The 21,980-nt window shown below is 43.2% G+C and overlaps 1 protein-coding gene across 2 annotated transcripts in view; it reads left to right on the top strand.

Moving 5' to 3' along the window:
• SEZ6L (seizure related 6 homolog like) overlaps positions 1–21,980 on the top strand; it is a 607,177-nt gene that overhangs the window by 410,682 nt on the left and 174,515 nt on the right. For both annotated transcript variants that reach the window (XM_063913207.1, XM_063913206.1), the window contains exon 5: positions 10,926–11,118. In XM_063913207.1, the coding sequence (XP_063769277.1) occupies positions 10,926–11,118 (193 nt within the window). The remainder of the gene's footprint in view (positions 1–10,925; positions 11,119–21,980) is intronic.

Genomic DNA, 21,980 nt, shown 5'->3' with positions numbered 1-21,980 from the left:
CCTTAAATCAAATAGCGGCGGATTGATCTACAGTACAAGCTCTGGCAAATGTTCAGTGTCGACTGTAATGTTAATATATAGTCCTGTACTACATACTGTACACACATATGGTGACCAATGGTCAGACAGAGAGAGTATAAAAAAAGTTTACACAGACGCAAACTAATGTATTAAAACACTTGTCAATTGCCGTGTTACTGAATGTGAGCGTCCAAGTCCCGTAGATAAAGCAATAGAGTAAAAATTAAAATAGTGTATGCAGACGCAACTAATGTGTGAAAGGAATAATGTAGTTCATTGACTTTAAAGTATGTACAGTGCACTAAATACGTGTTTTGTGATATAAGCGTCCAAGTCCCCTAACGGCATAAACGAACACCAATGGGAAGGAATCGCTGCTTGCAGTTCTTTTACACATGAACTTGTGTATCTTCCATGCAGTGATATGGGCAAGTGGTGAAGGCTTCCACCTCCCATGCTTAGAGTCTTGGGTTCAATTCCCAAAGTGCCAATGTATTATTTTTTTTTCTCCTGACATTCACTTTAAAAAAAATTCCTTTTGTAATCGATTGTAATACATTCAATAGAAGTGTGCACACAGGTTTCACATAAATCAGGGTACATCTGCAGGAGCGACTCATTCCACTATCTAAAATACACAGTGGGAATGAGGACCCGTAGACATACCAATTAATATAGATTAGTGTATTCTGATGTAACTGTTTGAGCAACACAGTACTGTAGATCGTCAGCATTAGAGAATCTGTGCTGTACTTTATGAGAAGGGATCACTGCTACTGTACCATTTGCACATCTATTAAAGCGACTGCGGTTCTCTATCTGATTTTCATATACAGTACAGTATTGTGTTGTACATTTATTGTATTTAACACAATATTTGAAGCGCCCGTGTTAGTACAAAACCTGTAGTTATAAAATTGCTAATGCAAATATAAATATAAATAATGAACCTTATATCTGAATTCCGACGTTCGCCTTCTATAAAGGGGCTGTGTTTTGTCCCTTAATAATGGTCAATGCTAAAGAAAAAAAGATTTATAGTGGCTCTCATGGAATCAGACATACAGTTTATAAAACATGTCCTTGAAGCCAATGCGTTTAAAACTATACATTTATTTTACATGCAATTTTATACACATACAAATTTCTATGCATAGGAAATAGACATTTAAAAAAACTCAATTCACTATAAGAACAAGTTGGTATCAAGCCGGTAGGTTGTAAGAATCCTTGTATGTATCGTATTTAATGGCCAATAATTGAAAGTCTGGGTGATTTAAAATCCAATATTACTATTGTGGTATCTATTCGCAAGGCAGTGGAATAAAATGACAGTCAAAGGATTACTGAAGTTCATATAATATGCACTGCCAGAGAATCCATACTAAATAGAATGTAGCAAGCAGCCCGGTGTTACAATGAATCAGAGTTTACTTTGTAACAAGCACAGCATGAGCAGGTTTAATTACCCCTGGTCCCGAGCGTCATTGGGTTGTGTTACCATCCCTGTGAGTGCAGCTCCATTATAGCCTATGATGGGAATTTTGCAGTCTGCGGCTAACCGCAGGTTAATTGGGGTCATTATTGTGGGCGACCCCAATTAACTTCACGGTTAGCCTCAGACCACAAAATTCCCATCATAGGCTATAATGGAACTGCGCAAAGCTCCATTCTAGTCGGTAAGCTCCGCCTGATTGACAGGCCAGGAGCGCACAGCCAATCAGGAGAGCGCTATGATGTAGCACTCCCTGATTGGCTGCTGGGATCTCTAGTGACAGCAGTCACGGGGTCCCGGCATTTAGGGAAAGGGGTTCCATGTGTTGCAAATGGCAAATGTTTATATACAAAGCATGTGCAGAAGAAAATGTATACATTATTGCATATGTTCATCTTACTCTGAGTCTAACGGAATGTGGATGGATCTGTCTTTCCATTAAATAGGGCATTTTTTCCGGGTGGGAGCCATCCTGACTTGTGGGAGTTTCCTGGGAGTTTTGATGACATGCATCAAAAGTTCTGTGTGATTCTGAGTCACGCATATGGGCAAGCTTACTTCTGATAGTTCACTTGCACCTAGCGTCAGATACTAATTGTGGATACTAATGATGGCAGCTGTAACGGCCAATGGGAGGTACTGGATTCCGCTTGCACACACACAAATTCCCGCTTTAGTTGAATGTATACAGGCATTAATATACGGTAGTGAATCTGGCTTCTGTGGCTTCCCGCAACTACAACCCCTCTATTGCTTAATTTTTCCAATGAACTGCAAAATGCTAGCCCACATGAGTACAGAATAGGGTTTACAAACTTGTAAAAGTAACAAAACTTGTTAAAGTGGGCATAAATGCACAATGCGCTGCACACTGTCTAGATCATCTTTAAAGGAAGCTAAAAGTATCCCTCATCAATATAATATGTTATAAGAACGCATGGAATAATGGAATAATTTCTCTCAAATGGTTAGCTGCATCTAGGAGGAATTCTTATGGGAATCCTCCTTTTTGACATACAGTTTTCATTATTGCAAAGGCTCTTTTCTCAATAGCAGAAGTAATAGAAATGTCTTCAAGCACACAGCCAATCTCATTATTATAAACCTATGTGAAAGACTTTTTTTAATCACCAGATAACTACACTTAGGCTCAGTGGCAAACGCAGGATTTCTAGAGGGGGGTTTGGCCATTTGCCAAGAGGAGGGGGGTTTCCGAGCAACCTGAAACCCCCCCTGCATTTGCCTATGCTAAGGCTGCTTGACTTTTCTAACAATATTCCTGTTACTGCAGCACTTTAAACTGCAGCACTTTACCTCTGTATTATTATAACTGCATGCATATATATATATATATATATATATCTCATACGCACAAGCAGGGGGGGGTTCCGATTACCTGCAACCCCCCCTGCTCGCCGAACCATCGCGCAGCTCACCTATTTCTTTTTATCTTCCATTTCGGGTGTGGGGAAACATGGGTGGTCATTCCTAGTTGTTCGCTCACTAGCAGTTTTTAGCAGCCGTGCAAACGCTATGCCGTCTCCCACTGGGAGTGTATTTTAGCTTAGCAGAAGTGCGAACGAATGGATCGCAGAGCGGTGGCCGAAAAAAATTGTGCAGTTTTAGAGTAGCTCAATACCTACTCAGTGCTTGCGATGACTTCAGACTGTTTAGTTCCTGTTTTGACGTCACAAACACGCCCTGCGTTCGCCCAGCCACGCCTGCGTTTTTCCTGGCACGCCTGCGTTTTTTTTAACACTCTCTGAAAACGGTCAATTGACACCCAGAAACGCCCACTTCATGTCAATCACTGTGCGGCCAGCAGTGCGACTGAAAAGCTTTGCTAGACCTTGTGTGAAACTACATCGTGCATTGTAATAGTACTTCGCGCGTGCGCATTGCGCCGCATATGCATGCGCAGAAGTGCAGTTTTTTTGCCTCATCGCCGCACAGTGAACGAATGCAGCTAGAAATCAACTCGGAATGACCACCATGGTGCGGAGCGTAGGCAGCTGTGTTAGTAACGCAGCAGCTGTCTGCTCTCCACACCGAGAGAGAGGTCAGCGCGCAGCCCCTCTAAGGAAGTTCCCATGGGGCTCTGCATGAGACCTGCTGCCGGGACTGGAGTCGCTGGTGTTTCCCGGAGGCACTTTAAGAGAGACAGGTGTGTGTCTCGCGGCGGCGGGCGGCAGGAGGGGGGGTTGTGATCTTTAATAAATTAGGAATACTAGGTGTGCAATGTGTATGTGTGGTGTACTATATGTGTGTGCAATGTGCATGATGAGCATATGTGTGTATGCTGTGCTATTTATATGTGTGTGCATTGTGAATGATTGTGTGGTGTGCAATGCATTTGTATGCAATGTATGTGTAGTGTGCTGTGTGTGTGTGTGTGTGTGTGTGTGTGTGTGTGTGTGTGTGTGTGTGTGTGTGTGTGTGGTGTGCTGTGTATATGAGTGTGGCCAATGTGTACAGTATGTGTGTGTGTTGTATGCTGTGTACAATGTGTGTGTGTGTGTGTGTGTGTGTGTGTGTGTGTGTGTGTGTGTGTGTTATGTATGTGTGTGGTGTGCTGTGTGTGTAGTGTACTATGTATGTGTATAGTGTGCTATGTATATTTGCGTGTGTGCAATGTGTATGGTGTGCTATTTACGTGTGTGGCGTGCTGTGTGTGCAATGTGTATGGTGTGCTATGTGTGTGTGTGTGTGTGTGTGTGTGTGTGTGTGTGTGTGTGTGTGTGTGGTATACTATGTATGTGTATAGTGTGCTATGTGTATGTGTGCAGTGTGTATGGTGTACTATGTATGTGTATAGTGCGTTATTTATATGTGTGTGTGCAGTGTGTATAGGGTACTATGTACTGTGTGTATATAGGAGGTCATTCCGAGTCATTCGCTCGGAAAATTTCTTCGCATCGCAGCATTTTTCCGCTTAGTGCGCATGCGCAATGTCCGCACTGCGACTGCGCCAAGTAAATTTGCTATGAAGTTTGGATTTTTACTCACGGCTTTTTCTTCGCTCAGGCGATCGTAGTGTGATTGACAGGAAATGGGTGTTACTGGGCGGAAACAGGCCGTTTTATGGGCGTGTGGGAAAAAACGCTACCGTTTCCGGAAAAAACGCGGGAGTGGCTGGAGAAACGGAGGAGTGTCTGGGCGAACGCTGGGTGTGTTTGTGACGTCAAACCAGGAACGATAAGCACTGCACTGATCGCAGATGCCGAGTAAGTCTGAAGCTACTCTGAAACTGCTACGAGATGTGTAATCGCAATATTGCGAATCTTTCGTTCGCAATTTTAAGAAGCTAAGATTCACTCCCAGTAGGCGGCGGCTTAGCGTGTGCAATACTGCTAAAATCGCCTTGCGAGCGAACAACTCGGAATGAGGGCCATAGTGTGATATATATATATATATATATAGGTGTGTGTGTGTGTGTGTGTGTGTGTGTGTGTGTGTGTGTGTGTGTGTGTGTGTGTGTGTGTGTGTGTGTGAGCAGTGTGTATGGTGTACTATGTATGTGTGAGTGTGGGGACAGCTAGAAAGTCTGTAAATATGTTGTGCTATGTATGCGTGTGCAATGTATGTGTCTGCAATGTGCATATGTGTGCAATATGGAAACACCCCCCCCCCCCCCCCCTTCCCCCAGTAAATCCTTATATACAGGGGAGGAAACTGTCATTCTGTAATGGATAACACCATCGGCTTCCCTTACAATGAATTAGGGAAGTATAGTAGTAACGCCACACACTGAGAATGCAGATATCCTTACTTCATACACTTCAGAAAGCAACTTGGGAGTCTTCTCAAAACGACATGCTGTAGAGGGTTTGCAACCTAACAAAAATAAATGACATTGAAACAATAATTAAAATGATATTCAGTTTCATAACATAGCGATGCCTACGTTTTCATGGCTTTTTTTCTTCAAATAATTCTGTTGAGTTAATTTGTGACTCAATGCTACAGTACATAAAGGTTTATTTGCAAGAAGAGAAAATGTATCATTTCCTGTAGTCATATCACTCTAAGAACAGATATAAAGGCTGCTTGCTTAACTTATGGGAATTATATAAAATATAGCCTTTAGCTGACAAGCAACCACAACAGTAAAAGAAAAGAGCAATAAACTACGCAATAACTCAATAACATTTATGACAAAGTTCCCTGTCTGTGTGAGATTATTTGTATTGTTATGTATACTTCCCTCAATTTATTTGAAATATTTTCAGCAACAATAGGCTTATAAATTTCATATGGAAAACACCATAAACTCTTCAGCAAGTTTGTGCATAGCATAAATATTGTTCTGGAAGGGTACAAAGTGTATTTAGGCTCGGAGTATAAGGAAGCACTTTGCTTACTCTGCTGACATAGAGAGGGTGCAAAGACCTACTAAACTATTCATACTAATAATCAGTGGTGTGGTATATTTTCTCAATATTCATAATGTCAGCATGAGAATGTCGACACTGGTATAATGTCAACATGCTTGTCATCAGAAATAAAATGTTGACATGATTGAAATGCAGACAAAATAATCCCTGGTGATGTTGCGGCGACTTGACTGGTGCACTGTCCTCCAGGAATGGCAGTGACATCAGGATGACTTCCAGTAGATCATACAGCACTGCTAGTAAGTATAACTAACCCTTCATTTTTCCCCTAGTGCCTAACCCTAACCTCCCCTCATATAGCGTAACCCTAACCCTCCAACTAGTTGCTAGCCCTGACCCTCCCTCCAAACAGCCTAACACTAACCCTGTTGGTCTGAACATGTCGACTTTCTACAAATGCTGACATGTTAATTGTTGACATCATAAGTGTTGACATTGTGACTACATACCAAAAAATCAGATCAAGGCCCAGATCAAGGTGCCAGCTGCAGTCATCAGACTTGGATTAAAATTGATGGACCACAGGAGAAATGTTACCTACATACATTTGCAGTCACACTCATCTGTACTGATAAAAAAACACATTCTATAGAATCGGCCAGGAGACATGTCACAAAGCACAGGTGTCACAGCTGTCTATAGTGCTTTGCACTATTGCCTTTACATTAGTCCTAGCCCTCAGGTTCCTGTGGTTATCCACATCATTCACAAGAGACGTAGGCCAGCTGGTGACACATAGCCCTGATTTAGATTTAACAGTAACATTTCTTTAACATATTTTATTATATCAATTTATTTCTGCAGCAGTTTCCGGTAAACAAATGATTTAATAAGATTTGTGATTCAATCACGACATGAATCAGTGTATTCAAGGCTGAGTTCCCTCTAGGGCTGCTATTTGTATGTTGAGAACATTCTTATTATGCAAAAATGTGGACAGAGCTCCCAGCATTCTTCTGTCATCACTGGGATGTTTATATTTCCTTCCAAAATATTATTTGAGGCCAATGTGGTCTCAAAATTCATATAGTAGCTATATCAAGAAAGGAATAGTTAACACTGGATGGTGCCACTATTTCAACTCTCTCCATGACCATGTGTATGTGTCATTAGAGTCCATTTCATAAGTATAACATCACAAACATACTTTATAAATGATTTTCTCAGTAGCATAACTGAATGACTAAGCATATTCAATACCTTTTGGCTAAGGTCAAGTGTATATTCCCATGCACTAGGTATGGCTATCATGGGTTAATTATTGATGGTCACCAACAATGGTACTATTGATGTTTAACCTTGATGGTGTGACACCATCTGTCGATGGTTTCACCCACCGGTGGGAGTATAGGGGCGGGACTTTACGGGTGCTTCAAGAGCTAGGCTCCATGTACCAGCACCTTTGAGAAAAAATAAATAAATTGAGTGCTTCTTTATCTTTGTTGACGGGAAAGCATCTGGTTCTCACCCATCGATGGTAAAAGCATTCTACATTGGGCATAGACCATTGATGATTTTAAATCATTAATGGTTAATGTCCATCCCTACCAGGTACAGTGGTGGGTTTGAAGGTGCCTCCAGTAGGTGATGGGTCATTACTTAATCCTCTGGCCAAGAGGCCGGTGACCTGAAACCCATGGTGCTATGTGCCCCTGGTTCCTCCTGAGTTAGTGGTGCCTGAACATGCACTGGTGTTGGAAGGCACTTATGCACTAGTAAGGTACTTTAGCACTGCACTTTAATTTGCAGGGTGCACCATTTTTCCTTTGCCCTGGCATTCTGGCTATGGCAAAGAACATTTTCTCTCTTTCCCATCCTTCTGTCTGAGGCTTATTTATTTATTTATATATTATTTATGCAGTTTTTGCATCTTTTTAACTTACACCGTACCTTATGGGCCACCCTCTCCCCATTATTTCCCAAGGCTCTTTCCTTTTGGCGAGAGACGAAGATTCCATTCTCCAGGAGGACATTTTGGCCAATCCTGGGGAGAAAAGGGCCACCCCGAGCCATGAGACAGAAGGAAGCCTGAAGACTCTTGCACCCTAAGGGCTCTTTTGGGGTTGGGGATCCAAGGTGCCCCTCTGACCTTCGACAAGGGGGGACCGAAGAATCTTCTTTCAAAATGGGGGAAAGATGTTAACACAACAACTTGAAATGTGCATCGATATTTGAGCTTAGATTTTGATTATATGGTCCCTATACAGTATTAATCCTATGTATAGGTTTGGTCAGGTGTTCACAAAGAGAAACCACCTGATTACCACAATATGGCATCAGCTTTGCCGCACGAGTAATAATAATTGGCCTTAGCTGAAAACAATAAGCAGCAGCATACTTCCAACTTGTGTATACATCTTTGAAGCTAAAATTCTATAAATGTCATGTGTAGAGCATGGGTCTGTAGTGGATGCAGGGGGTGCCATTGTTGTGGGGCCCAGATCATATACTGTACTGTAGTAGTCTACCATGTTCATGGAATTGCCAGCTGAGAAATTGAGTCTGGCCCATTGCTTATCCTAAAAAGAGGTACTTGCCAGTGCTAGCATAGATGACAGTCTGTGTGAGTGAGTGAGTGAGTGAGTGTGTGTGTGTGTGTGTGTGTGTGTGTGTGTGTGTGTGTGTGTGTGTGTGTGTGTGTGTGTGTCCCTCTCAGTAAAACTTAGAAACATAGAATTTGACAGCAGATAAGAACCACTTGACGCATGTAGTCTTCCCTAAACACATGCACATGAACCACATATTTTTTGGATTGCAGGGGGAGAAAACTAGAGTATATAGAGGAAATCCATGCAAGCACGGGGAGAGTATTTAAACTCCACTCAGTAAGGACCAGGGTGGGAATTGAGCCCATGTCTTTAGTGCGGTTAGGAAGTAATGCTAACCATTACATCATCCATTCCATCTTATTATGATCCATCTCCCATCCTTCTATTTCACCCTCACAGGCACAGCTGAGCTGAGCTAATCAGTGAGCCTGACACTGGAGTGTTGGCTACTCCTTGATTACAACCTTTGTAAATTGAGTTCTGGGATGAGAACAGAGCTCCGACATTAAGATTGTCACAATAAGGGTCATGTTCAAGTCGAATCTCCTGCAGGAAGTATCCCACTAAAGTAGGAGATGGTTGGTCCCCACTTCCTTCTTCCCTGTCTGCACACTCACTGGAAACTGCAATTTTCTCAGCCCTAATGTCCCTGCAGACTTAGGGTTGATATGTAACATGTAAAAGCTGCCGATAGGGATGCAGGGAGAGGTGTCTGTCTAGAAGCATTGGAACAGGGGCTCCTTCAAAATGTTGCTGTGGGGACCACAAAATTCTGGCTATGCCAGTGGTGTAGGCCATATTTCCATGACATATAGTAGTACACTGTTATCATCCTTACATATATGGAAATAAACAACATCATAATGCAATACTATTGAATTTCTATTACTCATAATTCCTAAAATATCTTAATTGATCCAGCAAATACCATGTATAAAATTATTTGCTCTGCAGTATTGAATTTGCATGAAGGATGAGAGGGAGAAGGAAAAGACTAAATGATCGGGAGCCTGTATAGCACACTGAAGACACAGGAGGGCCCTTGTAGTTTCTAGGCCCCAGTAAAATTTATTCCACTGCTAACCCTATTTCAACACCACAGATCCTAGAAGAGGCCTGCAAAGGAAGAAGTATAAAAGGAGGCATTTTATATGCCTGAATGAGGATTAGCCCCCTTGACTGAAACAGGCTGTGTCAGTCCACTTTTTGCAGTGATGATGTTGTTAGAGTGGGGTTACCTGTTTTTGACAGTTAGTTATGGCCTCTTAGGTGGTGGTTTTTCTTCTGTGGATGGGGTTTTAGTGTTCACAAGTTCCTGTCACTAGACAATGGGTCTCTTTACTTACAGAAATCGCTCCTATTTCCTTGCAAAAATTGTTGGCCTTGATTTTGGCCGGTAAGAATCAGAGTTCACTGGCCATCTTACTGAAGTTGATCTGGAGGTGTTCTGCTGTACAATACATGGGTTAGGCTTATTTATACCATACAGGGGTTGGTGGCACCAACTGTCAGGAATGGCCTGTGATTGGTGTCTTTGGAAGAATAGTTTGGGTAGATGGCAATACTTTAGTAACTGGTCATTCTTTCTTCACTACCATACAATTTCATTAAATTCTAAAATAAATATTTTATATAAAAGCTGACCTTTTTCCCGGCCAATGCTTGTGTCTGGTCACATTATTTATAGATACTTTATGTTGTTTACTGCTAAAGGGGTTCAAAGACTGTCCGTGTATGGCGTGTACAGTTACTCATTGGAAAAAAAAGATGTTTATTTCTGGTTTTAATGCACAGTAAGCTAGAAAACTTGTTTCTTTATAGGTACTTTTGTGGCTTCATGTGGAGATAAAAGTAGAAATTTAAGGACACTAATGGTCACACTTTAAAAAGTAACCTCTTAAGTAGTTAGATATGAACAAATATGTTGAAGTGTTTTAAAAGCTCAGTTTGCTCTCGAATACCCGGTACAGCGTTTAGCTCTCTACTCTGTAAGTGTCCATTTGTTTAAAAAAATTTATTACTCTGTAGCTTTTTCTTCCTCTTATAGGGAGGGGGTTGGGGAAAGGATTGACGGCACATCTCATTGAGATAGTTTCACTTAACAATGGTTGTAAATGTAAATCATATCATAAAAATTATTATTTCACAGATTCAGAATAAAATTGTTTCATGTTTTACAAATTGCAAATTGAAAATGCTTACAGTGTACATGTTGACTCCAAAATTTGGACACAACCATTTTTCTGGCTTGATTAATGGCCTATTTTATCAATTTAATTATAACACTGGGAAATATCACAAAGTCCTTCTTGACTCAGTGCTGTTAGTAATTCCTAGTGAATCATTAGGCTGCATTCTTACGGATATTTGTTCAGCTCATAAAATGTCTGCCTCCATTGTAAGTAGATAATGAACATGCTTTGATGCAAGCTGTTTCTGACCATGGTGTCTTTGTTTTTACTTCAGGTTAAAAGTGTTAACCTCTCTGAGGGTGAGCACCTGTCTATTCGTGGCATAGGCGAGGATGGTCTTATGGTCTTGGCAAATGAAACTCTTCTGGTTGAAGGTCAGGTGATCCGTAGTCCAACCAACAGCCTTTCAGTTTATTTCAAAACCTTTCAAGATGATACAATTGGGACTTTTCAGCTACATTACCAAAGTAAGTGTTCCTACAACATATACATGTTGACAAGTGTTCTTAAGCCTGCATAGTTGAATCATCTAAAAATAGGCAATGTACTTACAGTTAAATACTCAGCCAGCCCTAAAGCTAGACAGAAAGCTTGGACTGATTTCCAATATATTAAAGAGGCCATAAAAGTGGGGTCCCTTTGCCATAATAAAAACAGCCACAAATTGTACCTATATGGTTTTACTGTTTGTCTGCGACCTAACCTTCTGGCCAATCTCCTGCATCAGCACCATCTTCTGCATATATCACCTGAAATATGGCCACTGGCAGCTATATGGAAGGGGGAGGAGGACACAAAGTGGGTTCTATAATAGGATCAGAAAGTTCAACTTGGGGCCCTTCTTGCCAAGGGTCACATGTGCACCACACACCCTGCACCCATTATAGATATGCCACTGCTCCTAGAGTCAATCAAGCCAATTCTTAAAAGAACTGGGACTCTTTTCAACCTTCCTGGGAAATGGGTCCTGGAGTGACTATCAGATTAAGGACTCTTGGACAGGCAAATTTGCCATCCCATTGTTGCCAGTATCTTGCACCGAGTTCTACATTGCACACCTATTACAGCAAACAAGTACATTTTAAAGAAAAAACACTAATTATCTTAAATAAACTTCAGTTAAATGAATGATTAAGCACATAATCATATTAATGATGTGGATGGTGTCATTTATAACTAGGATTTAAAAAAATCTGTTGGCCACCCAAGTATAGTAATACAGGTGGAGTATCCCTTATCCAAAATGCTTGGGACCAGAGGTATTTTGGATATCGGATTTTTCTGTATTTTGGAATAATTGCATACCATAATGAGATATCATGGTGATGGGACCTAAATCTAAGCACAGAATGCATTTATGTTTCATATACACCTTATACACACAGCCTGAAGGTCATTTAAGCCAATATTTTTTGTAACTTTGTACATTAAACAAAGTGTGTGTACATTCACACAATTCATTTATGTTTCATATACACCTTATACACATAGCCTGAAGGTCATTTAATACAATATTTTTAATAACTTTGTGTATTAAACAAAGTTTGTGTACACTGAGTCATCAAAAAACAAAGGTTTCACTATCTCACTCAAAAAAGTCCGTATTTCGGAATATTCCGTATTTCGGAATATTTGGATATGGGATACTCAACCTGTACTTTGCATATTAAAATACTGAATAAACTTGACCACATTTTAAAAGCCCTTGTGAAGCAAAACATTTTCCTTTGGAAAGCCAAACCATCTGTGTATATTCATTAATTTCAGTAATTTTGTTTTGTTAAATGTCTTTTAAGATGTAACAGGCTTTAATTCAGAGTAAAAATTACAAAGATGTTGTATATATTGAAAATATGCTGCTTTCACAACTTTGAGTCTATGTTTCCCAGCATCTCCTTATTATCACAACAGTGTACTTCGGGATAATATCATATTGATGCAAGCAGAGCTGTCCTCAGCTGTTGCTGAACTAATACAACCAGCAGGCTCTAGTAGACATAGAGGTGGGGGTTAAACAATAGTGACTTCGTTAGTGATTTTGCCCTCCAAATTATGATTTCATTATCCATTGGAATGGAGTAGTAACTTGAATATTACATGTAGTTTTGCATAAACCTTCCTTATTATAATTAAAAAAGAATTGGGTTTGGGTCCTTCCTGCTATCCCTGGCCAGTAGCAGGAAAGAAAGTAAATAAAAATGCCATGGTAGGTCTTCTATAATTAATAGGCCTCCAAACAGTATTTATTATTAGTATTATTACTACTACTACTACTACTAATAATAATAATAATAATAACTCCTCTATACTTTGTTACATCTTTTCCAACACCTATGGCCTCAAAATATCTCCTATTTTATTATTACCAGTAAGTACTTACCTACAAACTTCTTGAGACGATATCCATTGTTTCTGACATCAAAATGAGTTTATGCCAGATATTCTTAATTAGAGATGGTAATTAACCATGAATGGTTAACAATCATCAATGGTGTGCCAACGATGGTTGAGGGTTTTCCTATTGATGGCTGGCTGTCAGCAATGGATTTTGCTAAGTCCTGCCACCAATCTTGATTGCCTCCCCGCAGGAATGTGTGCAAACCATTGATGGTTCTCCATAGATCTGTAGTTGAGACCTTGGATAGGGCCAGGTGCTGGGTGGTATGATCACTTGGCAAGTGTATCTAATGGGGGTGTAACACCCCTGTGTTGTGATTATATGTAAGGTGCACAGCAGCACGAGCTCTGGAGTGTGTGGTCATGTTTATTACAAGGGGTTGTCAAGAGTATATGAGAGATGTAACTGCTTGCTGTGCCGAAGGCAGCCAGTGCAGTTCTGAGGCAGGTGCAGATCGGAGTTCTGTATTCCCAGCGGTGGCAAAAGCAATAGGAGGTTTCAACGGGCACCAGCTTCCACTGGACACTAGCAGTGCTGAGGAATGTTCCAGGGCATGCTAGGAGCTGTCACAATCAGAGCTCTGTGATTTGTCCTCTAGACGCAGCTTGGCAGTAGATGGCTCTATAGTCTAGTGTAAGGACCCGCTGCACCGGTGCTTACTCTTCCAGTGCTGTTAGCTTCAATCACAATCTGTTTATTGGGGCAGCAATATGTTTTGTCCACCTCCGTGGATTTTTTTAAGCCCCCTGAATGGACAGACTACTTTATTTGCAATGCTAGAAAAGAAGAAGATGTTCCTGATGGAGTTTTAATGCTCGAATATGTAATGCTCGAATATGGGGCTAAAGTCCCTTACTTGTTGACAAGTAAGTTTGCCTGTACTATAATGCCTCTTTTTCTCAGTTTTATTTATTTATTTTAATCGACAAATTTGTCTTTATTACATGTAAAAAATTAGGAGGAGGAGGAGGAAATTTTCTAATTTTAAACCAGTACAACCCATTTCTGTTCACATAAAGTCCTCTTTCAAATGTTTTGGGCAACAGTTTTTGCTCAGTAGAGAATTTCATAAATGCAGGAAGGAGCTATGGGGCAGATTTACTAAATATCGGCCACACTGACCAAAGGGCAATTGTAATTAATGGTAAATCATGTTTATTTAGCATGAATTACTATTGCCCTTTGAAAATCCATTGAAAACCTAACGTTTAGTAAAGCCACCCCTTTGTTTACGTAACCAATGATATATTTTATAATAGCTTTTGTTAGATTATTTGTATGTGGGTTGATTCATGAACGTTTAGCATTTAGTTTACCATTTTTAAAATATTATTATCTTACAAGCCAACCCTACGTTGTTGTCACACCCGGCGCTGTTCCTGCATGCAGTATTAATGTGAGAATATAGGGTTGCTGTACTTTTGGATACAGCAGATTTTTCATGTTGGTGTAAATTAGACCACCTTAAGGGAAATTTCTTTACCTTTTGCTCTAGTGGATAGATTGCTGCCAGATAAATATGAGTCTATCTGGAGGGATTCTAGTTGAGAGGAGCATACAACTTGGTACCAATAGTATTTGGGAAAATAAGAATTTACTCACCGGTAATTCTATTTCTCGTAGTCCGTAGTGGATGCTGGGAACTCCATAAGGACCATGGGGAATAGCGGGCTCCGAAGGAGGCTGGGCACTCTAGAAAGATTTATGACTACCTGGTGTGCACTGGCTCCTCCCACTATGACCCCCCTCCAAGCCTCAGTTAGGACACTGTGCCCGGACGAGCTGACACAATATGGAAGGATTTTGAATCCCGGGTAAGACTCATACCAGCCACAACAATCACACTGTACAACTCGTGATACCATATCCAGTTTGACAGTATGAAAAACAACTGAGCCTCTCAACAGATGGCTCAACAATAACCCTTTAGTTAACAATAACTATTTACAAGTATTGCAGACAATCCGCACTTGGGATGGGCGCCCAGCATCCACTACGGACTACGAGAAATAGAATTACCGGTGAGTAAATTCTTATTTTCTCTGACGTCCTAGTGGATGCTGGGAACTCCGTAAGGACCATGGGGATTATACCAAAGCTCCCAAACGGGCGGGAGAGTGCGGATGTTATGATACCAGTACGTCTGACCAGAGGAGATCTTATGACGGAGGTCAGAGTACTGGAAGGGAATGCTGGTTACGGGAGCAGGAAAGCCTAGTAACCCCTGGCGCCCTAACTCCGTTGTCTCGCCCGTGTTATCAGAAATCCCCTGCGAGACTATGGTTGCTTGAGCCCATGGCAGCCGCGTTTGAAGGGCGGATTATGTCTGCCCAACTCCGATGCCCCCTCAGGTCTTAATGGGAGACAAAGGGAAATCCGAGACAGGGTGATAACAAGGGGCCCTCTGACTAAGCAACCAGGCCAGGGGCTACAAGCTAACTAACTTAAACCAGAAGTATGTGCGGACAAACCGCCAGGGAAAAGGACAACCAAAAATCCACGAATCCGTTACTCCTATCCAGCACCGCTGGATACCAGAGTGGATTTGTGGGAGCGGAATCCTCCGCAAAAGCTCCGAAACACAATATAACCAAATAATAAATAGTAAGCGGTCAAGCCGCAACACACGGCTACGCCGCGACTCACGAACACCACTGGATGTTAAAGGTGCTCGGTCTGGACTCCAGGAAAGGATGACAACTTCCGAGTATTGGACCACTGAGGACAGGAACGACCGGATAGACAGGACTGGAAAACTCTCTGCAACAGACACCGCAAACAGGAAGCTATTACCGGCGTCTGTGAGAAGTCCTGAGAGTGCTTTTAATTGGGAGCTCTCCAATCAGGAGCCAGACAGGGTAATTAACAATCATGCCGTGCAGCTGCATGCTGCATGGCCAGGATACCAATGAGGTGATTAATCTAGACCCAGCAACGGGGAACGCGGTCCGACAGTGGCGTCCCCGTTGCTAGGGTCTGAGCGGCTCCGTGCGCCCGGCGTCTAGCGTTGCTAGGGAGCCGGCGGCTGTCCGCATGCGGCGTCCCTAGTTGCTAGGCGCCGGGCCGCACTGACGGGCGGACCCTCGGCGCCTAACAGTACCCCCCCCTTGAGGAGGGGTCAAGGAACCCCTAAGGCCAGGTTTCTGAGGAAATTCTCGAAAAAATGCCTTTTTGAGCCTCGGGGCATGGAGATCCTCATCCAGGACCCAAGACCTTTCTTCTGGACCATAACCTCTCCAATGTACCAAAAAATAAAGCCGACCCCGGGACAACTTGGAATCGAGAACCTTTTCCACCAAGAACTCCTGCTGACCCTGTACATCTATTGGTGATTTCCCCTGAGAGATCTTCCGAGGAAATCTACTGGAAGAAACGTATGGTTTCAACAAGGAGCAATGGAAGGTATTTCCGATCCGGAGAGTTCTTGGTAAACGTAACCGGAAAGCAACTGGATTGATTTTTTTTATAATATGAAATGGTCCAATAAATTTAGGGCCCAATCTGGCTGAGGTTTGTCGAAGTTTAATGTTGCGAGTCGACAACCATACCCTATCTCCAACTTTAAAAGTGCACGGCCGCCGGAGCCTGTCAGAAAATTTTTTCTCCCGAAATGCCGCTTTTCTGAGAGCAAGGTGCACTTTTCTCCAAATGAGTCTGAGATGAGCGGTCAAGGTCAGTGAGGAGACAGAGGAATGTTGAAAAAAGGAATTAGCTCTGGGGTGAAAACCGAAAACTGTAAAAAATGGAGACACATTGGTGGAGGAATGACAGGCATTGTTGTAAGCAAACTCCGCCAACGGAAGAAACTCGGACCAGTCATTTTGGAGTTTGGCCGAGTACAAACGCAAATATTGTTTTAATGATTGATTAACTCGCTCAGTCTGCCCGTTGGATTGGGGATGGTAGCCAGACGTTAAAGACAATTTCATCTTTAAAGAGGCACAAAAAGACTTCCAAAATTGTGCAATGAATTGTGGACCCCGATCAGAAACAATATCAGTGGGTAACCCATGGAGTCTGAAAACATGGCGGAGGAACAAAACTGCCAATCCCTGGGCAGATGGCAATCGGGGAAGAGCAATGAAATGGGCCATCTTGCTAAAACGGTCAACTACCACCCATATGACTCGGCATCCGGCTGACAGAGGGAGGTCCACCACAAAATCCATGGAAATATGAGACCATGGCCTGAGAGGAACATTCAAGGGCATAAGTTGACCGATAGGCAAGGAACGGGGAACTTTATGCTGTGCACAGACCTGACACGAAAAAACAAACTCCTTAATGTCTTTGGAAAGACCAGGCCACCATACTGAGCGGGAGACTAATTCCAAAGTCTTAGCGATCCCCGGATGCCCGGCAACTTTGCTATCATGAAATTCCGTCAAAACAGTTGCTCTCAAAAACTCAGGGACATAAAGACGACCAGCAGGAGTATTTCCAGGAGCTTGATGTTGAAGCTGCTTTAACTGGGTAAATAAATCTTGTGTGAGGCCTGCCCGAATGACTGAAGACGGAAGTATGGGAGTAACAGGAATGTTATCATGAACTGGAAGAAAACTGCGTTATAGGGCATCCGCCTTGGTATTCTTGGAACCTGGCCTGAAGGTGATAAAAAACTTGAAACGAGTAAAAAATAAAGCCCAACGAGCTTGCCGGGCATTCAGCCGTTTAGCTGATTCAATGTACTGAAGATTTTTGTGATCAGTCAAAACTGAAATGGTATGTGTTGCTCCCTCAAGCCAATGCCTCCACTCCTCGAAAGCCCATTTAATAGCCAGTAATTCCCGGTTACCAACATCGTAGTTGGATTCAGCAGATGAGAATTTCCTGGACATAAAGGCACAAGGATGTAATTCTAGAGAATCCGGATCCTTCTGAGATAGGATAGCCCCTACTCCAACCTCCGAGGCATCAACCTCAACAATGAAAGGCAATTCTGGGTTGGGATGTCTGAGGACTGGGGCTGAGATAAAGGCTTGTTTCAAGGCCTGAAAAGATAATTCAGCTTCACGTGACCAGTTGGTTGGATCCGCTCCCTTCTTAGTCAGTGCCACAATGGGAGCAACTAGGTCAGAGAAAGAGTGAATAAATCTTCTATAATAATTCGCAAACCCTAAAAAGCGCTGAATTGCTTTTAAGTTGGTGGGTTGCGCCCAACTAAGGATGGCTTGGAGCTTCTTCGGTTCCATACAGAATCCCCGAGGGGAAATAATGTACCCTAAAAAGGATACCTCCGTGACATGAAATTCACACTTCTCCAGCTTGGCATATAGGTGATTTTCACGTAATTTTTTTAGAACCTGATGCACCTGGGTAACGTGTTGTTCAATAGAGTCAGAATATATCAATATATCGTCTAAGTAGACTACTACGAATCTTCCAAGAAAATCACGGAGCACATCGTTAATGAGATCCTGGAAAACTGCCGGAGCGTTAGACAGGCCGAATGGCATAACCAGATACTCATAGTGACCCGACTGAGTACTGAATGCCGTTTTCCACTCATCCCCTGACTTGATTCGGATGAGGTTATATGCTCCTCTTAGGTCAATCTTAGAAAAAATCACAGCCGAACGTAGCTGATCAAAGAGGACAGAAATCAGTGGCAAAGGGTAAGTATTTTTTACTGAGATTTTATTCAAGGCTCTAAAGTCAATGCAAGGTCTGAGTGATCCATCCTTCTTCTCCACAAAGAAGAAGCCTGCACTTAAAGGGGATTTAGATGGCCTGATAAATCCTTTCTCTAGGCTTTCTTTAACATACTCATTCATGGCCACAGTTTCTGGACCGGATAATGCATATAACCTTCCCTTAGGCAAAGTGGCACCAGGAATTAGCTCAATAGCACAATCATAAGGCCGATGGGGAGGCAGAATGTCCGCATTGCCCTTGGAAAATACATCAACAAAATCCTGGTATTCCACAGGAATGGGTGCGGGAATGACAGCAGCTATTCTGATGGGAAGCGTAATACATTCCTTATTACAGATGGTACCCCATTGTGAGATCTCCCCTGACTGCCAATCAATGATGGGATTATGAAAGGCCAGCCAAGGGTGACCCAGAACCACTGGAACTGCTGGGCAATGGGTAAGGAAAAATTCAATTTTTTCGGAATGAAGAGCTCCTACCGAAAGTAGTACAGGGGGTGTACAGAGAGAAATAACCCCATTGGACAAGGGACTCCCATCTAAACCATGCATGGTGATACACCTACCCAAGGCTAACTGAGGAATACCTAAGGCCTTGGCCCACGTTAAGTCCATAAAGTTCCCTGCAGCTCCACTGTCAACAAAAGCCGACACCGAGGAACAGAGGCTGCCAAAGGAAACTTTAGCTGGGACTAACAGTGAATTATTTGAGGAGATAAGCTGCAGACCAAAGTGAACCCCCTCACAACTCACTTGGTCGAGGCGTTTCCCGACTTGTTCGGACAATTACGGGCAAAATGTCCCTTACTCCCACAGTACAAACAAAGACCAGAATTTTGCCTTCTGGTTCTTTCTTCAGGAGACAGCTTGGAGAGACCTATCTGCATGGGCTCCTCTATGTCCACAGGAATGGAAAAAACACAAGGAGTAGACCCGACAGGTGCTCCTTTTTCAGCCCTCCGCTCTCTGAGACGACGATCAATCTTAATAGAAAGCTCCATGAGTTTATCAAGAGTCTCAGGAGCGGGATACTGAAGGAGACTGTCTTTTATAGACTCAGATAAGCCGAGGCGAAACTGACTGCGCAGGGCTGGGTCATTCCATCCACAGTCGTTCGACCAACGGCGAAACTCCGTACAATAAATCTCTGCGGGATTCTTACCCTGTCTGAGAGCACGCAAATGACTCTCGGCGGATGCCTCTCTATCAGGGTCATCATATAGTAGCCCTAAAGACCCTAGAAAGGCGTCTACAGACAACAATGCCGGATCGTCTGTTCTTAAACCAAAAGCCCAGGTCTGGGGATCCCCCTGAAGTAAAGAAATAATAATTCCGACCCGCTGAGATTCCGTACCTGAGGAGACTGGTCTTAAACGAAAATAAAGTTTACAAGACTCTTTAAAATTAAAAAACTGCTTTCTATCCCCAGAAAAACGGTCAGGCAAATGCATTTTCGGTTCAGGAACGACCCTCGGGGAAGTCCGTAACAGATCTTCCTGTGACCTCACCCGAAGGGATAGATCCTGAACCATCTGAGTAAGTTCTTGAATCTGACTGACTAGAAGCTGGCCAGAATTTGGCCCTACACCAGTGGGATTCATGAGGCCGACAAATCTTCCAAACTGAATTAAGGGAAAAAATCAAATCCCGTTTTAATTTTAAATTTTAGTCTGGCCGGTAATAATGTTATGATACCAGTACGTCTGACCAGAGGAGATCTTATGACGGAGGTCAGAGTACTGGAAGGGAATGCTGGTTACGGGAGCAGGAAAGCCTAGTAACCCCTGGCGCCCTAACTCCGTTGTCTCGCCCGTGTTATCAGAAATCCCCTGCGAGACTATGGTTGCTTGAGCCCATGGCAGCCGCGTTTGAAGGGCGGATTATGTCTGCCCAACTCCGATGCCCCCTCAGGTCTTAATGGGAGACAAAGGGAAATCCGAGACAGGGTGATAACAAGGGGCCCTCTGACTAAGCAACCAGGCCAGGGGCTACAAGCTAACTAACTTAAACCAGAAGTATGTGCGGACAAACCGCCAGGGAAAAGGACAACCAAAAATCCACGAATCCGTTACTCCTATCCAGCACCGCTGGATACCAGAGTGGATTTGTGGGAGCGGAATCCTCCGCAAAAGCTCCGAAACACAATATAACCAAATAATAAATAGTAAGCGGTCAAGCCGCAACACACGGCTACGCCGCGACTCACGAACACCACTGGATGTTAAAGGTGCTCGGTCTGGACTCCAGGAAAGGATGACAACTTCCGAGTATTGGACCACTGAGGACAGGAACGACCGGATAGACAGGACTGGAAAACTCTCTGCAACAGACACCGCAAACAGGAAGCTATTACCGGCGCCTGTGAGAAGTCCTGAGAGTGCTTTTAATTGGGAGCTCTCCAATCAGGAGCCAGACAGGGTAATTAACAATCATGCCGTGCAGCTGCATGCTGCACGGCCAGGATACCAATGAGGTGATTAATCTAGACCCAGCAACGGGGAACGCGGTCCGACAGTGGCGTCCCCGTTGCTAGGGTCTGAGCGGCTCCGTGCGCCCGGCGTCTAGCGTTGCTAGGGAGCCGGCGGCTGTCCGCATGCGACGTCCCTAGTTGCTAGGCGCCGGGCCGCACTGACGGGCGGACCCTCGGCGCCTAACAGCGGATGACTCTGCAGCACCGAATGAGAGAACTCCAGGTCCTCCTCAGCCAGGGTATCAAATTTGTAGAATTTTGCAAACGTGTTTGCCCCTGACCAAGTAGCTGCTCTGCAAAGTTGTAAAGCCGAGACCCCTCGGGCAGCCGCCCAAGATGAGCCCACCTCCCTTGTGGAATGGGCATTTACAGATTTTGGCTGTGGCAGGCCTGCCACAGAATGTGCAAGCTGAATTGTACTACAAATCCAGCGAGCAATAGTCTGCTTAGAAGCAGGAGCACCCAGCTTGTTGGGTGCATACAGGATAAACAGCGAGTCAGATTTTCTGACTCCAGCCTTCCTGGAAACATATATTTTCAGGGCCCTGACAACGTCTAGCAACTTGGAGTCCTCCAAATCCTTAGTAGCCACAGGCACCACAATAGGCTGGTTCAGGTGAAACGCTGACACCACCTTAGGTAGAAACTGGGGACGAGTCCTCAATTCTGCCCTATCCATATGGAAAATCAGATAAGGGCTTTTACATGATAAAGCCGCCAATTCTGACACTCGCCTGGCTGAAGCCAAGGCCAATAACATGACCACTTTCCACGTGAGATATTTTAGATCCACGGTTTTTAGTGGCT

Source organism: Pseudophryne corroboree, chromosome 1 (assembly GCF_028390025.1).
Source record: "Pseudophryne corroboree isolate aPseCor3 chromosome 1, aPseCor3.hap2, whole genome shotgun sequence".
In the NCBI taxonomy this organism is placed as follows: domain Eukaryota; kingdom Metazoa; phylum Chordata; class Amphibia; order Anura; family Myobatrachidae; genus Pseudophryne; species Pseudophryne corroboree.
This window is presented reverse-complemented; position numbering and strand designations above follow the sequence as displayed.